This window comes from Pinus tabuliformis, chromosome Q, assembly GCF_031772625.1.
Source record: "Pinus tabuliformis cultivar Carrire ecotype Pingquan chromosome Q, CPIR1, whole genome shotgun sequence".
Taxonomy (NCBI): domain Eukaryota; kingdom Viridiplantae; phylum Streptophyta; class Pinopsida; order Pinales; family Pinaceae; genus Pinus; species Pinus tabuliformis.
In genome coordinates this window covers 1,028,589,092-1,028,610,090 of record NC_142296.1, presented here as the reverse complement: position 1 = coordinate 1,028,610,090, position 20,999 = coordinate 1,028,589,092, and the positions used below count along the sequence as shown (strand labels likewise).

The following is a 20,999-nucleotide window of genomic DNA, read 5'->3' as shown; positions in this document are numbered from 1 at the left end:
GTATCCACAACATCAAATAAATGCATTTCCACATAAACATGTAAAGAAAGCTAATATATAATATGTATATGAAGTCTAATGCTACATCACATATCAAAATAGTGAATCAACTCCTGAATTTTGGGTCCTGTATGAGTCTCAACTCTCAAGAGTCAAAATATCAACAAAAAATATAATAAATGTATATCATGAGTCATCTAAAATTCATCAAGTAATCAGTCACTGAGATCCTCTTCCCCTTTTAATTTTTGTTTCTGCTAATTGTATTAAGAAATAAGTCATGCATTTATTCAATAGATTGTAATCTGCTTCGTTAATAAGGTGTCAGGTGGTAGGTCCAATGAAAATTAACAGTGAGTATCACAGTAGACGTGAAAATTAATGCTTGGTGACTCCAAGCTGCTTATTTTCTGAGAAAACAGTAGATGTCAGATCACTAACCTAGCCTTGGCATCTATTATTCAAAAACTCTTGGAGGTAAAATCCACTTCCGATACATAACCTTTCCCCAGATTTACAGGGAGTTCACCACTAAAAAAGATTCCCTTTCAAAACGTGCTCTCATTGCAGGAAGGATCTTTGTTGTAACAAGATTTCACAGGTACTTTGTTCCTGTCTAAAAAATGGGTTCTTTTTTGAGGCACTGGTTTTGTCTCCTCTTTGTTGTTTCTTCTGGAAGCATTCAACAACTGTAACAATGTTTTTGATGGTGTGGGGTTCTTTCTACGGAAGACTGTTGTATGCCTGTCCTTTTGGTACTTTTGTAATCTTTTGAAGGGGCAGTGGCTGTTAGAGTCTGGATCACTGAAAGCTTGGAGGCTTAGCCAATGTATACTTTGCTTTCTAACTAGAACTATGAAGTATAAAGATTTGTTTTTCCCTAGAAAACAAAAACATATCTTAACCTCAAAACTAATAGATTACAAATGAGACTGCTATGCTCGCAAGAAGTATAATAAACAATACAATGCCATAATTTGAAAATGCATGGATGGAAGCTTCAATTTACAATTTCTTCACCTTTGCGGCCTCTTTATCCGCGACCTGGGAAGGGAGGCAGACTTTTTGGGTTGACGCCCGATTAAATCGGGAGTATAAGGAAAAAATCAGGATTTTTTCCTTTGTGAAAAAGTCGCCAAAAAGTCGGGGGTTTAAATCGTTTAGTTCAAAAAATCGCATTTTTAGGTTTAAATCGGGATTTTTTGCAGATTTTTTCCACACTGGTCTATATAATAAAAGCCCTAAAGAGTAAGCCAAAAACATGATCTACAATCCCATGTACTCAATCACACCCACCACTACAAAAAGTGGAGGAACTCCATCATCAAGCTTGGTGGGCCACCCTAGTGTTGTATGAGGTTCAATCAAAACACCTACAAGACATAAGGAAATCCACCCAATGACACTAATCCATGGTGCAAGAACAACCCTATCAATGTGAAAAGTCTATCATAATTGAAAGCTAGCAAGCACTTTGATGTTCATTATATTCTCTAAAAGGATACGATTAAGTTGACTAGCTATATGTACAAATAAAATAATATTACAACTTTCTGCTGCTAATCTATTTTATGAAATCAAAACTATAAAAAGAAAACAAAATATTATATTTTCTACAAACCTTTCTTTTAGGACAAATTATTGATTAAGTAACATAAACCTCTTTCATAGCTCCAAGTATTAATTGGAACCCCATTCTTATGTCCATGCTAATGTATAGCTTATGTTTTACATCAAATTAAATGGACTTGAGATTTCAAGAGAAAGTCCTGGAATTTTCAGATGCCAATAAAGAGCATTACATGCTCCAAATAAAATGAATGAACAAAATGATATCTATCTCTTAAATACATTTGACATATGCCAAGGTTAAAGGTAAAATATGTGTTATATCAAGCAAGAAAGTGATATGAATATAAAGATATATACCAACTAATGTGAATGTTGTTCAGCCATAACAACATGCATTGGTTGATAGATTTCTCCTCTGTCTCATAAACATACATCACGTCTGTCAGTTTAATCTCAAATGTTTTAACAATAGCAAATACAAAAAGGACGAATATTATCCAATAAAGAATGCAATGTACAAATATAAAAAGACAAGCAAAAAAGCCAATCAGATTAATATTAATTGCTGACACACACCTTTAACGCTGGCTGAGATACCATATAGCTAAATCGAGTTTGCAAGTTGAGTGGTTCCCTCTGACTGTTTACTTTAGAGTATATGCCATGAATGCTGTCTGAAATAACTTCTATTGGTACATTATTCTCTTCTAAAGAATCATGATCATAAATCAAATCTTGGCATGGAATCTCAAGCTGTGGTCCTCGTGTACTGTTTGTGACAACAAGCAGTCTACAATCTAAAAATAGGCTGGATTGCTGAACTTCATAATCATAAGGGGATGTCTTTTCAATGATCTTATATGTAATCGTTGCCACATGTGTCACTGTCCCTGGTAAAAGGATCAAACCTTGGAATAATTCAATGTCAAAAAGCTTTGCACCTCCAGAACTCTCACATATTTCCTCCAGTCTTACTATCTCTGACCCATCATTATCCAATGATAGAGCAACTTTGATTGTTTGCTCTCCCTTGCTCACAATATCAGACTTTATAAAGTTTAATAAAGGCTGAATGGGCAGATCATTCCCTGGATTCTTCATGATATCTGCTTCAAGAGGCACTATTACTGTTTGTGTTGTGTCTTGCAAGGTATTCTTAAATATTATGCATAAATCACCTGAAAGTTTTCCCTCCATATGGGTAGATATGTCTAGCTCCACGACTGCACTGCTACAATGTGGACTTATTTCCCAACCCCCCGATGGTCTTATTCCTAGCAATTGAATGCCTGTCACATCTATCCCAAACCCAAACCAGGGATCTTCATTTGATAATAAGTTTTGGTTGTCAACTCCAAAAGCAACATCTGTCTTACAGACAGCACCAGCTGGTTGTGTTGAAGTGTCTTCTGACTTTGCTATCCATGCAGATATTTCCTCAACAAAGAGCGATCCATCAGAAGGATTGTACAGTGTCATATTGTCACGTAATCTAGTCCTGGAGAAGGCATTTACACCAGTGAAAGGCTGAACTCTGTAAGGAGACTCTACACCTTCACCTTGGACCTGAACCAAAAATCCACCTAAGCTAGTTTGCAAAACAAGATGCCCTGTAGCCAAACCCAACATCCTTGGTAAGAAAACAAAAGCAATTGAAACCATCTCTTGAGGAGCTATTATCATCTCTTCAAAACCATAGGCATAAAATTGTGAATTTGTACTGAACGGCTTGAAGACATGCAAAACAGTATCATTGCAGGTATTCAGCACTGTCAAGAATGAAACTGAAGGGGAAAATAAAGGCTTAGGCCCCCACTCCATTAATGATGGGTTGATTGCCACATTTGGAGATGAAGATCTTTCATAAGGTGCAGGTTCAATCTGCTCCAAATTCTCCATCTTAATAGATGTGCTTTTATTTAAATGATATGATGGTGAAGGAAAACATGAAACTGTAGTCCTGCCATCTATTAATCTAAATGTTAAATTCTTTGTGAATTTGACTTGTTCTTGCACCATTTTCTCATCCAAATCCATGACTTGTCCCAACTTTAGTTTCTTTCCAATGTTTCTAGTAGCATCCTCATTGGAATATCTCTCATTATTCTCATTTTCAGCCTTAATACCAACCATTGTGCATGGAAAACACAAAGTTTGAGAATCACTGCATATATGCTTGCCTTTTGAACAAAGATGTTGTATATCATTATACTCTCCTTGTTTCTCATTAGTATCAGATACAAAGGAATCTAAAGCAGGATTAGCTCTAGACTTGATATGATCTCCACATGCATGCAACTCTAAATAGTCCTGCACATTATTTTGTCTTGATATGAACTGACTTCTGACAAGACAAGGCATGCAAAATAACAGTGTAAATAGAGCCCATGAAAGTAGAACTACTGCAAGATGGCAGCCCTTTGGAGCATGAGCACAACAGTACCAAGACCTGGGAAAAAACAGAATCCGCATTACTATAGATCCATGAATAATCAATAAGACTGTAGTACAGATAAAGAAAAACAAAGTACACAAAACTACAGCCTCAATTGGTAAACCTCCCAGAAACACAGATAATCTAAGGAAGACAGCCACATACAAGATCACTGTATACTTCATTAGAAACAATGTAAGGGGGTAAAAAAGCATATACAACAGGGTGAACATGATGTATAGGTTCCTAATCTTTTATAAGCACAAAATGTAGTATTTTATGTCACTATTATTACTGACAGACAGTAATACTCCAATATCACTTTAAATAGCTAAAAACAGTGGCAAGAATAAATCCCTCTGCTTTGTACTCTTCATTGATTATATATCTAAAATTCCAAGTTTTATTTCTACATTTATATTCTCCTAGATTTGTGTTTGCCTTTTATGACTTGTGCTGTAGCCTGTAATGTATATAAAGCACAGCAGAAGTCAATCAGCAGCAGTGACACAGGTCAAGGGCATAAGCCCCTTCCATGTTTTGTATTGTATTCTATTAGCACATGCCAGTGGTAAATAATTGCCACAGTAGATATGTTTGGAGTTCAGGCTTCTGTGATCCATATCAAGTTAGAGAAAGATTCTTCGGCGAAAATCACATGGAATACCATTTGTCGACGCGTTTCGAACCAACTTGTCCTGACGATGAACCACACTAGTTGGTTCGAAACGCGTCGACAAATGGTATTCCATGTGATTTTCGCCGAAGAATCTTTCTCTAAGTAGATATGTTTATTTAATAATAGATCTGTTAATCATTGGTATATCAGCCGTTTATTAATTCAAAGTTAATTTTGTGCTTTTTAGAATTTTAATAATGTTTTACTCATTTGCCATGTGTGAACCAAAAAGAGATCGCTGCAGATGGACAGACAGGTGCACACACAAGCAGCCAAAGTTGTATTTGGAAAAAGTGTTCATGCAACCAAGCCAGCGAGTCTGCATTTAAAGGTTATAACAAATATCCTCCTGGAAATTTGAATTTCCCACTATATCCTTTAAAAAAAACCCATATTCTCATCATGCAAACAATTATGAAGTAAAAAATACCAAAATATCTTACACCGATCCTGGAACTTTCCAGTATATAATCAGGTAGTTATTGTTGTCCGCATGTGCTTTCAGTACCCATTTACAAAAAAACAATTATATTATTTATGAAATACTTGGGCAGACTTCTGCTTGACATGTTTACTTTGGAATGCATTCTCTACATATGAAACACAAGCACGAGGAAAAGCTAGTACTACACAGAAGCACAACTATATTTTCATGATTCCATGTCATTCACTTGAAAATATTTAAAATGACAAGGTGCAACCATGCAGACAATGATTGCATCTCTTTTTTCTTAGTTTATATTCTTTTGAGTTCAATTGGCCTATTTTGATCACTCATGAGCAATAATAAAATATCAATATCAATTATAATTTCCCAGTTAAAAGTGGATTTGAAAAAAAAAAATCATGTCAAACATATCCAGAAGTCACCAATATGTGGAGGTCTTTTGACCTTATTGATTATATCTATCAACATTCCCAAATCCTAGAGTCTATGGCAAAGTTGGGCATGTTGCCCCACTAAGAACATCTGCATGGGTAACCTTGGGATAAATATGGTACTCTACAACCTTAAACACCCTTCAAATCAATGTGCAACTCTCTGAGAACACTCCAAAACAGCACTGTCAATGTGGAATCATCTTAGTTAGAACCATAATGGGGACCTGATCTGTAAATAAGTGACTTATAGCCCACTCCCTTCACCAACACTGATCCTCTGCAGAAGTTAAACTCTGATATATGTTTCTCTGTCTTGTACAGAGATCTCTGTTCTCAGAATGGCTACAAGACTTGTATTCCCTGTGTAACCTCAGCTCACTGCTCTTCAGAAGGCATGTGAGGCTGCTTCTGTTCGTGTAAAAGGCTATCTTGCTGGTTACTTGTTTATGGTTGCCAGCAAGTCTTCTCTATATTCAGGTCTGGTTTTGTAATGTTCCTTCCTAGAATAATTTCCCTGAATTTAATTTCACAATTTTGTCTGTTATGGGACCCACAAAATTTTTGGACTAAGACTTCGAAGATGGAGGCCAAAATCATTTTGTTAGTGGGATTTCTGGGCCTTGGAGATCATATGTGCCTTAGCCTCTGCACCAACTTTTAATGGCTAGAGCACATCCGATGCTACCACAAATCAACAATTCAAAATTCATAATTCAAAAAAATCAAAATTGTTTTTATTTTTATGCATTTTGTAAATGTTGATTTCAGGTAGCATCGTATGTGCTCTAACCTTGAAATTTGGAGGAGAGGCTAAGGCACATGAGATCTCCAAGACCCAGAAATCGTTTGGAGAAATTCCACACGGATAAGGAGTTATTAAAATAATTAATATTTTTAACGGGTTCCTAAGTCTAAACTTAAGTCTTAACGGGTTCCTAATTTGCATAATCATTGCCCAACAGGGCTTCCACTGCACACTGTGCAATCTTAGCCAACAATCAAGCCTGTCTCAGTCCTTGACTTGCTGAGTTGTGCAATCAACCGTCTCAGTTCTTCCAAAACTGCACATTGCACAATCAAAGTGAACAAGTCTGCCTCAATACATCCCTGACTCCCTCAACTACGCCATTTTGCCTTCCTATCCCTCAGCCACTGCGCATTGCGCAATTACAGTGACTAGACACTCGTCATTGCCTCATGTTTCTGCGCACTATGCAATCCCTGGGCCTTTTCCTCAATCATGCACTTTATCCCAGCTAAATCAAGTATGTTGCATGAAGAACAAATTAGATTACAAGATTTTGGGACTAATGTCGTCTTGTCGTGAGTGAATTCCATTTGCAGGTGCTAGTATCTTGACTTGACAGGATGATGCTCAAAGAGGATGCCAAGGAGATCATGTAAGAAGACACTTGTGAAGTCGGAGGAACAAAGAGACCATCAAGCCAAGAGATGAACATTGGATCACGACAAAACACTGAAGATCAAGAGGATATGTAAGACTCCATATCAACCAGCCTCTTGGGGGATAAAGATGAAATACTTGCAAGATCTATCATGAAGATACAAGGATGAAAGCACGGAGGAAAGCTTGTGTTGGAAAATCTGAAAGGCAAAAATATTTTCCTTTATTGATAATTACGTGTGATTTCCTTGAATTATTATTATCTTTCTTATGTTCTTCTTTTATCTTAGTTCATCAAGTAATTACCAAAACCAAAACACGAAGATCAAGGACACCAGATGTAGTCACACAGTTGGGGGAAAACCCCTATACAGGGGAAAACCTAGTCAACAACTCTTCCTTCAGTAATTCAAATGAGATAGACAAAGATCCTAGACCAAAAGACCTTTCCCCCTCCACCAAGTTAGCTCTTCCTTTTGATATATGATCTCTTCCAAAGTTACCAAATGCCAACTTCTCAAATGCAGCTTCAACCTAGAATTTCGACCACCAGCGTCAGAACTTCGACCCGGATTTAGGACTGCAGTTTCGATCTAGCAACTTCAGTAGCTCCAGCCTAGAAGCTTCACATGTTCGACCTTGATGCAGCTTCACAGCTTCGATGCAATTTCTTAGCTTCGATGCAGTTTCTTAGCTTCGATGCAGCGTCAGAATTTCGTTGCACATGAGAGATAGAGAGAGACCCAAAAACTTCGATTCCAGCGCCCTTCTTGAACTTCGCACTTTTCTGCTCCCAACTATTGCAATTCAAACTTGAGATGTGCTTCCAAGTGAGTCGAGTTGCTCCAATATATAGTGAGTTTGTGAGGTTTAATTCCCTTGTTGAGGCCGACTTGGTGGAAGAGGCCCAATTGACCTATCTTATAATAAAATAAATTTCTTCTTTGACAAATAAATCCCAAGAAGGATTCTTTACAATATGACATGGACATGGACACTTGACATAAACCCTTGATGCCTTCAATGGAGGCTTTGACCTAAAAACAATTGACCCAAGCATGAAACCCATGCTTTAATAAGTCAATTTATTTAATAATAAAATTTCTTTTTTTTTTCTTTTGATAAATACATTTCATTATGAATCGAGTACAATTATGAAGACCGACATTAGTTAAACACAAGACTAAGAGGGATAAGAGAGAGAGGACTTAGTAGTATAAGTCCTTGTTTTTCGATTCTTTGGTATTGCTCTTCCTAGGTGGTGCTTCATCGGCAATATTTGCTTGATTCCTATCTCTCCTTTTATTCCTTGGATTCTCCAGACATTGATTTTATAATGACCCATCTTATGATAATTGTAGCATTCAATCTTTTAAAGATCTACTTTCTTCTTTGGTCCTTTGAACTTTTTGAAGGTTCCCTTCTTCTTCTAATGAGCAGAATAAGCATTTGAGATGTTCTCTTCTTCATCCTCCTTGTTGTTTACTAATGATATTCTGGCTTCTTCTTGACTACATGCATTCCACATTTGTTTGAATGTTGGAGTATCCTTCCAACTGTTGATTCTTGATGCAAATGCACTCCAAGATTTCAGTAGCCCTAGAAGAGCAGTAATTACTAGCTTCCTTTCTGGTACAATTTCATCTATTGCTTGAAGTTCATCTCTGATTCTAAATATCCTTATAAAGAAGGATGCCACAGTATTATCTTTCGTCATCTTGATAGTTCTTAATTCATTCTTGAGGCTTGCTATTTGACCAATGTTCTTGATTGTGAATAATTTAGATAGAACTTCATACATTTAGAACTCTGCTTCATCTGTAGGATTCTTGGTTCTTCCTAGAACAAGATCCAAAACTTTGTTCTTTTTGAGTATGAGATCTATCCTCTTTTTCCAGGCACTGTAGTTGGAGGCTCCTTCTAGTTTGTTTTCTCCCTTCATTGAGTTAGACATAGTTCTTGTAGATAGTAGATTCTTCTTATATAGCACTTTTCCTTGATGACCTTCCTTCAATCTTCTTTTCTTCAATAGATCTTCAGGCTACCTCTATCCTTCTTCTTCACCTTAACCTCTAATACCATGTTGGAAAATCGGAAAGGCAAAAAGAAATTCCCTCACTGATAATTACTTGTGATTTCCTTTAATTATTATTATCTTTCTTATGTTCTTCTTCTATCTTAGTTCATCAAGTAATTACCAAAACCAAAACACGAAGATCAAGGATACCAGATGTAGGCGCACAGCTAGGGCAAAACCCACATATAGGGGAAAACCCAAGCAAGAACTCTTCCTTCAGTAATTCAAATGAGATAGACCAAGACTGTAGACCAAAAGACCTTCCTCCTCCACCAAGTCAGCTCTTCCTTCTGATAGATGATCTCATCCAAAGTTACCAAGTGCCAGCTTCTCAAATACAACTTCAACCCAGAATTTTGACCCCCAGCTTCAGAACTTCAACCCAGCTTTAGAACTACAATTTCGATCTAACAACTTCAGTAACTCCAGCCTAACAACTTCACACCTTCGACCTTGATGCAGCTTCCCAACTTCGATGTAGTTTCCTGGCTTAGATGCAACTTCAAAATCTCATTGCACATGAGAGAAAGAGACCCAAAAACTTTGATTCCAGATTCCTTCTTAAACTTCGCACTTTTTCTACTCCCAGCTATTGCAATTCGAACTTGTGCGAGATGTGCTTCCAAATGAGTTGATTTGCTCCAATATATAGCTTGTTTGTGAGATCGAATTCCCTTGTTGAGGCTGACGTGTCCTTTTTTGAGGCCGACTTGGTGGAGGGGGCCTAATTGACCTATTTTACAATAAAATAAGTTTCTTCTTTGACAAATAAATTCAAAGAATGGTTCTTTACAATATGACATGGGCAAGGACCCTTCACAAACCCTAGAAGCCTTCAATGGAGGCTTTGACCTAAAAAAAATAGACCCAAGCATGAAACCCATGCTTTAATAAGTCAATTTATTTAATAATAAAATTTATTTTCCTTCTTTTGATGAATACATTTCATTATGACTCATGTACAATTATGAAGACCAACACTAGTTACATTCTTCAACAACATTGACACATCACAATGAAGTTCCATGTCATCATTGCCAAGTCATGGCTTCTCCGAGTGTCATCAAAAAAGTCATGTGTCTATTTTGCCACATCACATATGGAATGTAATTATGTAATTTCCAAAAATGAGAAAATGTAAGATGTGTGGAAGCCTAAGGGTCCCACATGGAATGTGAAAATTCACTAGAAAGTTCTAAAGTCGTGTACAAGCTCAAAGGTCATATAAGGATTCGAAAAGTCATAGTAGAATTTCAAGAGTCATGAGTGAAAGTCAAGAGTCACATGGGAGGTGGAGAGTCACCTCAGTTGTTATAAATACACCCTCATAGCTCAAGAAAAAAGCCTTGGGTCTTTTCACCTTCGCTTCTCTAGCTTGGCATAAGAGAGAAGATCTTTCTTTGGAAGAGCAAGTAGTGATTTAATGTTCCACTATTGGGGCTAATTTGGCAGCATTATAATCATGTATCTTGGGGCTTTCACTTGATATATGAAGCTCTCAGAGCCAACACACTTTCATGCATATGATTGTGAGACTATTCTTTCATTGTTTGTGGTGTATGTTTATGTTAACACATACTAGTGAAAACGAACTATTTCGTCGACTTTAGTATGCATCTTGTTGAATGTGCGTTGTTACATGCTTTTATGATTGTTGTTATCTTGTGAACTATTGTGCAAGTTAACTAACAACTCCTCCATGCTCTTGTGTATCACTTTTAGGATAGTACTACTACTTTTCTACTAGAGTCTCACTCTCACTCTTTCTTTGTTGTGAAAGCACCTTATATACATTACAATCGTATGCCTCACAATGTCAACTTGCTTGTTACAAAGATTGTTTGTATAATCTCTTATGTTGATAATTGTAGCCAAGGCAAATTCCTAAAGATAATGGCAACAGGCCTTATTTCCCGATTGGGGCTCCTACTCCAAACGGTGTGAGGTCAAGTTGGGACTTCATACCAGGGAGACCCCTTGGTTGACAGATTTCTAGCACCGTCAACAACAGCCTATCTTTAATATTCCAAATGGAAAAATACCATAGATAACAAAAGCAATGAGCTAGCTACAGCTACTAAATTCAAAAATGCACAACCATACACATTTGAACACGAAAATATGAGAAAAAAACTCTAATTCATTGTATTAATTCTGATAAATATGAGTACAATAAATGAGATCAAAGGAACCTGGGCTTGCTACAACAAGCTAGGAAAAACCCAAGTTGGAATTGTGATGCCCAAGTGTTGGAATGACTCCACCAAAAACCTCTACGCTAACCCCGAAAATTACTACCACTGTTGTTGTAGGTGAATTGAGATTTCGGCCCTCAAACCTACTGCAAAAAATTTGCAAAATTAAATGTAGGCTCTCCATGCCAAGTCTAAAAAAACCTAGAAATATCTCATAGACCCAAGTGGTAGAAATGGTCCCAGGGTAGACAGTGCCCTCCTCCAACAATTTATGTTATTGGTTGTTGAATGGAACTTGGAATTATGCCCTCAAAAGTGCTCAAAAAATTTTGTAAAATTAATCCTAGCCTCCCCTCACCAAACCAACAAAAACCCATAAAGGATTTGCATTGAATCCAACATGCCCCAGAAACCCCCAAGAAGTGTGTGTGGCTCCAACTAGCTAGAAAAACACCGTGTAGAAAGAATCCTAATGTAAGAAGCCAAATCAATTCCTATAAAATCTCCTCCAACCCCTGCAAATCACTCCTCCAAACCTCCTTATTTCTCCTTAGCTTGAACTCCCCAAATCTCCCTGCCAAAATGTCTATGGAGTAGCTGTCCAGAAACTTCGACTAGAAGCTAAGCACTAGATCCCACAAGAGGGAAAATTATGTTGGATCTACCAAACGCAAGAGACAAAGACAAATGAGCACTTTAAATTCAAATGCCCTCAATACTATGAGATATAAATTCGGTTCTATTGCACGTTCAAAGAGTCTCATAATTCCCTATCCACATATTTTTAGTGCCCAAACTAGTGGTGCTCAGTGTTATATCTAGGGGAGGCCCTCAAGCTTTAGATCTCACTTGCTACACCCCCTACTTGGTTGATCTGGGGAAGTCAAACGCTATGTGCCAACACAGACGATAACTTCTCAACAACCTTCAAAATGCACATGCCGGCTACATATTGAAGGAAGCCACTTTTATTCATATCAAGTTCTTCCTTTCTTACCCCCTCAAAAGTGGAAGATGGAGGAGAATAATAATTATAGTGTAAAAGACAACTGAAACTGGTACTACCTTTTAGTTGTTGAATTAATGGCTCATAATGAAAACCAATCTAATAAAAAATCAAATCAAAATGACATGCACTGCATACAATATTAGGCATGTATGATGTGACATATTTCACCTCTTCAAAGTTTCCTGTTTTCAAATAGACACACAGGAATTTCTAAAATCAATCTAAAAATTACAAATGAAACATTATGTAAATACAAGAGTCCAATGCAATTGTGATCCCAGCAGAATATGTTTAACTTGCAAAACAACAATCAAGGTAGACGAAATGATGCAGATTGATGAAGTCAGTCAAAATTGAACAAGTGGTCTTCCTTTTTTTATAAAGCAGGCCCTCTTATCTTTCTCTCCTCACACTTTCTACAACAGCTAGCAGTTCCTCGTACCTACAAAAGCAGCAACAGTCGACAGTAGCTTTTGCAACATTGGAAGCAATTTTTAAAGAAGTTCCAACAAGAATAGTATCATGGATAGCAAGAAAACTGTTGTGAGATTCATCATCAGCAGTGGGCAACATATATTGATTTTACAGAATCCATGAGCCCTCAAAGTGGGTATTGTCCTGCTTATAAACCAGAATCAGGCAGGCAGAGTGATATTTATCACCTTCGAAGACCTGCAAAAATACTTGAAAATATTCCAGGGGGCAGCTCTTGGAAATGAGCGCAAACTTTTTAAGAAGCCCTTCAGGGGCTCTTACACAAAAGTGACTCTGCATTTGTTGCACGAACCAGAAAATGGTGTTGATGGTGATGAGAAAAAGCCTCAGAACACGAAAGCTCCATATGTAAAGAAGCATAACAATTCCCAAAGGCTCAAATCAACGAATGCCCAGCTTGCGAACCTTTCTACAGCTGCCACCAAGTTGAAGATAAGGATTACTAAAGCAGATAGTGTTGTATATATTCAATCATTTAGAATACTTGCAAGTGTATGTTTAGGTGTAGTTAATATTTGGAAGTTTCTACCATTATGATAATGGTGCTTTCATTGTCACTTCTGGTCAAACAGAAGGGTTCTAGCCTGAATGCAATTGGAACAGAATTATCTTCTTAATAGCGGAGTTTTTACCCCGAGATGGGGCTTTCTCCACTCTAATCCCAGTTCCATCTTGCTTTTTGAGTGTGCTTCTATTTTCTAGTTTAATGTTGTCCTTGCTTAGACTGTTTTACATTTATTATTGTCTGTTTACATGGTATATATTCCCAAAGGCTCAAATCAACGAATGCCCGGCTTGCAAACCTTTCTCCAGCTGTCACCAAGTTGGAGCTAAGGATTACTAAAGCAGATAGTGTTGTATATATTCAATCATTTAGAATACTTGCAAGTGTATGATTAGGTGCAGTTAATGTTTGGAAGTTTCTACCATTATGATAAGGGTGCTTTCATTGTCACTTCTGGTCAAACAGAAGGGTTCTAGCCTTAATGAAATTGGAACAGAAGTATCTTCTTAATAGCGGAGATTTTACCCGAGATGGGGATTTCTCCGCTTTAATCCCAATTCCATCTTGCTTTTGAGTGTGCTTCTATTTTCTTGTTTAATGTTGTCCTTGCTTAAACTGTTTTACATTTATTATTGTCTGTTTACATGGTATATCTAACAACGCATTGTTCAGATTTTTTTAAGGGCTAGGAGGAGGAGATCAACCCAGCAAGTAGCCTCAAAAACTCCAAGTGGCTCAAGACAGAAGACTAGTAAATACGTTGAATGTTCGGGGCAAGGAAGATGTTGCGACAACAGAGGCAAGGGCCATTTATGCATGCCAAATCCTCTTCAATGTGGTTTGTTCTCCGTACTTCCAGGACTTGGTCGGGGCAATTAAAAATGCCCCTCCAGGTTGCAAAGGCTAAAGCAATGAAAAATTTAAAACCATTTTTCTCACAAAGAACATACAAATTATTGAGGATTTCTTGGTTCCCATTCATTATTTAGGAGTGACACAGGGTTTCTATTGTGAAAGGTCTGAACAGATACAAAGAGGAGGCAATTGGTCAACGTCATTGCTTATTCACCAAAAGGAGCAATGTTCTTTGTTGAAGATTGCTGGAATGAGATCAAATATGACCATTTTATTGTAAACATTTTAACTAATGTTGTTGAGTATGTTAACCCTTCCAACGTGCTGCAAGTAATCACAAATAATACACAGTTGCACAGCTGCACCCTTGATTGGATGGCAAGTACAGTCACATATTTTGGGTTCCCTTAATAGTCCATCAATTGAACCTTATTTTGTATAAGTTAAGTTTAGAAAACCGTGGATTTAGCAGCTCAGAGGGGAGGCTAGATAAATTATAAAATTCATACCCAACTATCACCAAATTCAAGCAATCCTTCAGCACTTTTTCAAGTTGCAGTTGTTAAATGTGTTGAGACAAGATTTGCCTCAAAATCCAGTAGAAATTCATTGAGGGCTTATGGTGTGTAGCCTTCTCATCGATGAGGATTTCTAGAGCAACATCAATTTCATATTCAAGTTCAAAGCACTGACATTCAACCCTCCTAAAAATGAGACACAAGCAAACCTGTTTTGAGAGATGTCTATTATAGCATGGTTGAGAAAACCCTGAAAATCAGTTCACAGGAGGCTCCCATGTTTCTTTCTTTTTTTTTATGAAAATTTTGCAGAGGCTGCAGACAATCACTATTGACAGGTGGAGCCAATTCATTACTCCCTTAAACACTCTAGAGCACGTTATAAATCCCAGATTTTATGTTCAGGACCTAATTACTCAAAGCAATGGGAAGAGGACTGCACATAATGATGGATGTTGCCATCGGTGTCAAGAAAGAGATTATTTCCACCTTCTCTACATACTTAAGCGAGGGAAAAATTCACATAGTTGTTGTTGAACAGGAAGACTTCCCGAATCCCAAATATATCAGCCTTGGATAAGGAGGACCATAAACACTATTCAGTAGTGGATTTTCCATGGAACGAGTGTTGTACATTTGCAAACACTTGCATTCATGTTCTTTCACAAATTGCAAGCTCTTCCTCAACAGGTTGGGGTCGCAAATGGCAGAGTATACCTTCTATGTGCATTCAGCCCTTCACCTTGTCTACTCTAGGAGTGAATCTACAAGAGGCCAAATATATCAGCCTTGGTAAGGAGGACCATAAACACTATTCAGTAGTGGATTTTCCATGGAACGAGTGTTGTACATTTGCAAACACTTGCCATTCATGTTCTTTCACAAATTGCAAGCTCTTCCTCAACAGGTTGGGGTCGCAAATGGCAGAGTATACCTTCTATGTGCATTAAGCCCTTCACCTTGTGTACTGTAGGAGTGAATCTACAAGAGGCCCTGTGGAGCCAGACACTCCTGAACTTGGACTTCTCCTTTTCTGCTCTAAATCCTGCAGAGTCCACTTTGATTTATGCATTTACCACTGGTGAGTAAAAGTATTATGCTGCTCCACTGCCATATGATGAAGATTTTGATGGCTTTGACAGCTAAGAGTGGCTCATTTTATATTTTAGCACATATAGCCTAGCTTATAAAGCTAATTTTGGATTTCGCATGATGTAATAAATTGATAATGTACGGCAGCTAATATATACATGAGATTCTATATGGAACATTTTGTATTTTCGCACATAAAGCCTAATGTTGGCTTCTGTATAATGTAATATTGTATATGAGAAGTCTATTACGCTTGCTGTTTATGTCTATCATTCTATTTTTCCTGATAGTTTCATTGTAATTTCCCTAATAATTTGCTAAAAATATAAATCAATTTTTGGAATTACTTATAACTTTCTTATGTTTGAAATTCTCCATTTCCATGTTTCTTAAAATTTTGGTGTGCCATGTCCCTAATGTCATCCCCAATTACAAAACCCATACCCATTACCAAGTTTTGTGCAACTTATGTTGTGTCCCGAGCACAACTTTACAAGATGTGGCTTACTTACGTACGCATTATATGGAAATGTTAGTGGTTAGCTATTATGTTGTGAACAATTAAAGTATAACAGCTAATGATAAGATGGGAAAGTATGTCAGCTAACGATTAGGTGGGTTGTAACTTGTGCTTCACCAATTTGAATAATTGTCAGGCATGCTATCTGGGACCTCCATGTGAATAAAGGCATTACAAGACGTGGCTTACTTACACATTATATGGAAATGTTAGTGGTTAGCAGTTATGTTGTGAACAATTAACGTATAACAGCTAACGATAAGATGGGAAAGTATGTCAGCTAACAATTAGGAGGGTTGTAACTTGTGCTTCACCAATTTGAATAATTGTCAGGCATGCTATCTGGGATCAAAGAAGTGATAATTCGTTTTTGAGTTACTTTGTTCCCTTCCTCCATGTGAATAAAGGCATTTTGGGAAAGTAATGTGCTTCCCAATCTAGCAGAGTGCAGCCCATAACTGTATGGGGATCTAGCTCATTTTGAATAATGAAGCAAATTTAGGATTACTGTGATTTAGATATTTGAATGATGATTGTTATTATTTGCACTAATTTGTCATATTCCATACCCGAATTCAAAGCACTTAGCCCTTGATGGTGACAGTGTATCCTCTACAATAAAACAGACGCATACTCGGTGATTGATACATGGCTTCCCAAAGTGCACAGATTGAAGAGAAGTGAAGATAACGCATGTTGCATATATTCAAGAGTCAATAGTACAAAGGTAGTACTCGGTGCTTCAGAATTATCAAGTCCGAATACAACTCCATGCACTGAATTGGTAACAATAAATAACATATCAATCATAACCTTTTTGCTTACCTTCCATTGTCGTCTTTGTGGCATCTTGATTCCCAACACGAGAAAATTGAGGTTTGGAAATTGGCAGTAACAAGCATCAAGCATTTTGTAGCCAAAAAAATAATCATTAATATATTGCCAATTGCCTACTCGAGCTACTGCAAATATTCAACTTCAGCATGATTTTGAGACACTTGAAGATCTAACCAAAGATTTAGGAGTTGATACAAAATTTCTGAAATCACGTCAAAGATCCCGGCAGGCATCCACTCTAAAAAGACCACTTTAGTTTATAGCCCAGTTATCTTGTAGGAGATAGCAATCTCCACTGTCCACCCCTGGGAATCCACAAAGTGATGACTTTCAACCAGGCCAATTAGGACGTAGAGCATGACATCACTACGCAAGCAAAAGGTATAATCGTTACCTACACCAAACAACTGTGCAACAATAGCATCATAAAATACAATACCTAATCGAAGGCTTATCAGAATCAAACGTTTCGTGGTAGTCTAAGGAATTACATCCAAATCTTCCAACGTGTGGTTATTTTGGGTAAGGCTCAAACATTTGGTTTCCTGTGATATAGATAATCGAAGCACCATTTTTGGCATTTGTATTACTGTCATATTTGATATTATTCTCTGTAGTTTGCATTGCTTAGGCTATTGGAGATTTGAGAAACATTTATTTTCCCTTATATGGTTCAATCGATATTTTCGAATAAAAATGGGGGATAGAGTCAATGACGTACATTATATCTGGTTTCACAATAATATCCGAGAATCGCGGCCTAAGCTTCAGGTAAACTTTTTAGGGCCACCTTGCGTAGTCTAACAGAGCAGATTATCTCCAAGTAAAATAACTGTGTGTAATATATTAAAAGATGATGTTGAAGTAAGTCGAAAGCCACTTCTATGTTCCCAGTTGAACTTGCCAGAATTTATCCTTAACAGACTGTTGTTAAAAGCCTCTCCGATACTTATCTAAATTGATCTTCAGCATGCGGCCATCGGCGCGACAGAGCAGCCTAAATTTTCTCGTCTTACATTTGTATAGCAATAACTTATAGAAAAATACATAATGAATGCCTTCCCTCGAATAAATGATGTAATAACAGATTTCCGTTCATTTGCATAACTCACAAGAAAAATAAAAGAACAAACTTTGCAAGAAGAAAAGCATCTACAGAACCGCAAAGACAGACTACACGTCACTGCAACCTGAGGTAAGCTGAAACTGAACCGCCTCTTCTAAGCACCCCCCCGCTTGCCCATGTGACCGTGTCCAAAAAGACGTTGTTTGGAAATTTTTCAAACGGCGTTTAATCGTCGAGCACTCGAAAGAACAGAAACAAAAATAGCCGACTGCTCGTTTTGTTACAGTGAACGTAAATATTATTTTTTCCGATCATTTTGGTGAAGAGATGAGAAAAACCAAAGAATCTAAACATGAGAGGCGGCCAGGGAAACCAAAAAAATAAATGATGTCTCTGAATTTGAAGTCGGGGATACTACCATAATGGCGGTGACGGGTTGCAAGTTCCAGCCGCGTCCCCGACCTTCTTGAGCCTTGCCTCTGCCATCACCATGTCCCTGCTAAATTTTCACCGCCCGCAAACCCTGCACAGACCCCAAGAACAAAGGAACCTCAAATAAAACATTATCGGAACCCCGAAAAACAGCAAGAACAGAATCAAACTTCAATGTCTTGCTCACTCTGCATTAAATGCCCCATTCCCGGCCCCGGGTCTGTCCCGGCCAAACCCTCATCGCCACGCCCATCGTCGTTGCAGAACAGAAGACAAGAGAAGAGCAAAGGGAAGGAAATGAAGACAAGACAACATAACAGAAACCAAAACAGAGCAACCTGAAAATCACGGTAAATAAATATTATAGAACGCATGAAAACATCAAAAGCAAGCAATCATCACAACAACATCTAATGTCAAATCCTACTTTCTTCCCCTGTATTTGACGCCGTACCCGAAGGAGTTAAATCCAATTACCTGCTCACTAAATTAAGCCAAACTGACATTCAAACCCACCTTAACTGACCAAACTTGGCGGCAGGTGTTTTCTTCCGCCAAGTTTATCCAGCAGCCATAGTAAGAGAAGCGCTACATCTGGGGGACGTTGGGCCAACCGCAACCGCTAGTTCCGAGGTCTTCTTCGTTAGAGGCGAACCTGATGTCAATGTGGGCTCCCCCCTCTCATTAAAAGCGTAATTAATTACTTAACGATAATTTTACGTTAATGAAGATAAATAAGTAGTTGGCTTAAGGACAAGATGGTGGCGTCGCCGTCAGCAGGGCCAACTTGGAAGGAGACGCATTAACGGTTTTGGATAATTTCTTGGCGTCCGTTTCTCCTGGGCCCACCTCTCGTATGAAAGCCCACTGTCCGCAAGGTTCCCCCACTGACGTGCAATTTATGCTTTCTTTTTATTTGTAAATTTTCAGGAACACGGATGCTCTCTTTTGGCGCATGGTACAATCTTACAAACCCGGGGTCGTGTAAATGACTGCGTTAATGAACTCAGCCTGGAAACTTTCAATGCATTTATTTACCTGTAGTAAATTGTGTACGTAGTGTTCCAAATTTTAATATTATAAAATCACATCATATTTAGAAAAGAGAATTTGACACTCACGTTGTATATTAAAAAAGTTTTATAAATTTCCTTTTTTTGAATACAAGTAAAATTTATCATAGTTTATGGTGGATAGGACATTTATCATTTGTTGAGGTGTTAAAGCATAATCTAAAAGTGTTTTTATTTAGTTATAAGTTTGTTTCTTTTAATGTAAGATAAGAGTCAAGATTTAAAGATGAAGATGAGGAAGAGTGGAGGTTAATTTTTTTAAAGGATTATTAATAATTACACTAAGAGTCAAGATTTAAAGATGAAGATGAGGAAGAGTGGAGCTTAATTTTTTAAAGGATTATTTATAATTTATTTTGTTTTTGTTATTTGATGATGTTGATTTTTTGAATATTAGTCATGAATAATAAATATGAAGATTATTTACTATTTAAGTTTTTTTAAGTTTTTCTTAATTGTTGTAGTTTTTTTTAATAATAGAGAGAAATCAATTTATATATATTTTTTTGTTAGTTTGACAAAATTATTCTTTGTTAGTTTGATAACTAAGTTATGATAGATTTAATTTTTTAAGTTTATTTTAATTGTTGTGGTTTTTCTTGAATAATAGTCTGAAATCAATCTATATATTCTTCCTTGTTAGTTTGACAAAGTTATTCTTTGTTAGTTTGATAACTAAGTTATGATAAGATTTCTCATTGTTTAAGAAAAAAGTGATACTCATTATTGGTCATTGTTATCAATGCTCAATAACTCATCATTTTTTTTTTCAGAGAGAAAATCATCATGTATATTATATTAAGAAAATATAATGAGTTGTGATATGAAAGGCCATATACCAGCCGACTGTTTCTGATGACAATAGAGGGGCTACTCAGAGCCGATAATAAGATTGAGCTGTTCCAAAAGAGGTCCAGAGGACCATACCAAAAATCAAAACATGTTCACAATAGCCATCCAAAAAAAGGAGAGATTACACCAATGAGAAGAATTCCACATAGATCATAAGAAAAACCGAAGAGAAGAAAAACATATCAATCCGAAGCAACCAGAGCAGATATGTAAACCAGCACAGAATCAATTGGAGCCTTTGACTCCTGGAAAATGCGGGCATTTCTCCACTTCCAGAGAAACCAACAGGTGAGGATAAACAACGATCTCCAAGCTGGACGTTGATCGCTCCACCACTTGAATCCGTCCTGTACAGAGGAGAAAACTTGATGAGGAAAACCATGAGTTAAGGAAAGTTCATACCAGATTTGGGCCGATGCCGGACATTGAAAAAACATGTGGATATTTGTTTCGGGCGCTTGACAGCACATGGCACATCTACCAGGACCCATCCAACCTTTT

The 20,999-nt window shown here is 37.3% G+C and overlaps 1 protein-coding gene across 2 annotated transcripts in view; it reads right to left on the bottom strand.

Annotated features, from left to right (window-relative positions):
- Window positions 1-19,022, bottom strand: part of LOC149222997 (uncharacterized) — an 86,796-nt gene extending 67,774 nt beyond the window's left edge. Inside the window, exons 1-4 of one of the 2 annotated variants that reach the window (XM_089385707.1) lie at window positions 19,001-19,022; window positions 18,761-18,911; window positions 18,560-18,664; window positions 2,149-4,021 (exon numbers count right to left, since the gene is read on the bottom strand). In XM_089385707.1, coding sequence (XP_089241833.1) covers window positions 2,149-4,021; window positions 18,560-18,633 — 1,947 coding nt within the window. In that variant the 5' untranslated portion in view covers window positions 18,634-18,664; window positions 18,761-18,911; window positions 19,001-19,022. Of the gene's footprint in view, window positions 1-2,148; window positions 4,022-18,559; window positions 18,665-18,760; window positions 18,980-19,000 lie in introns of those variants that run through there. The other variant, XM_089385706.1, reaches the window with a different exon arrangement.
- Between the last annotated feature and the right edge of the window lie 1,977 nt (window positions 19,023-20,999).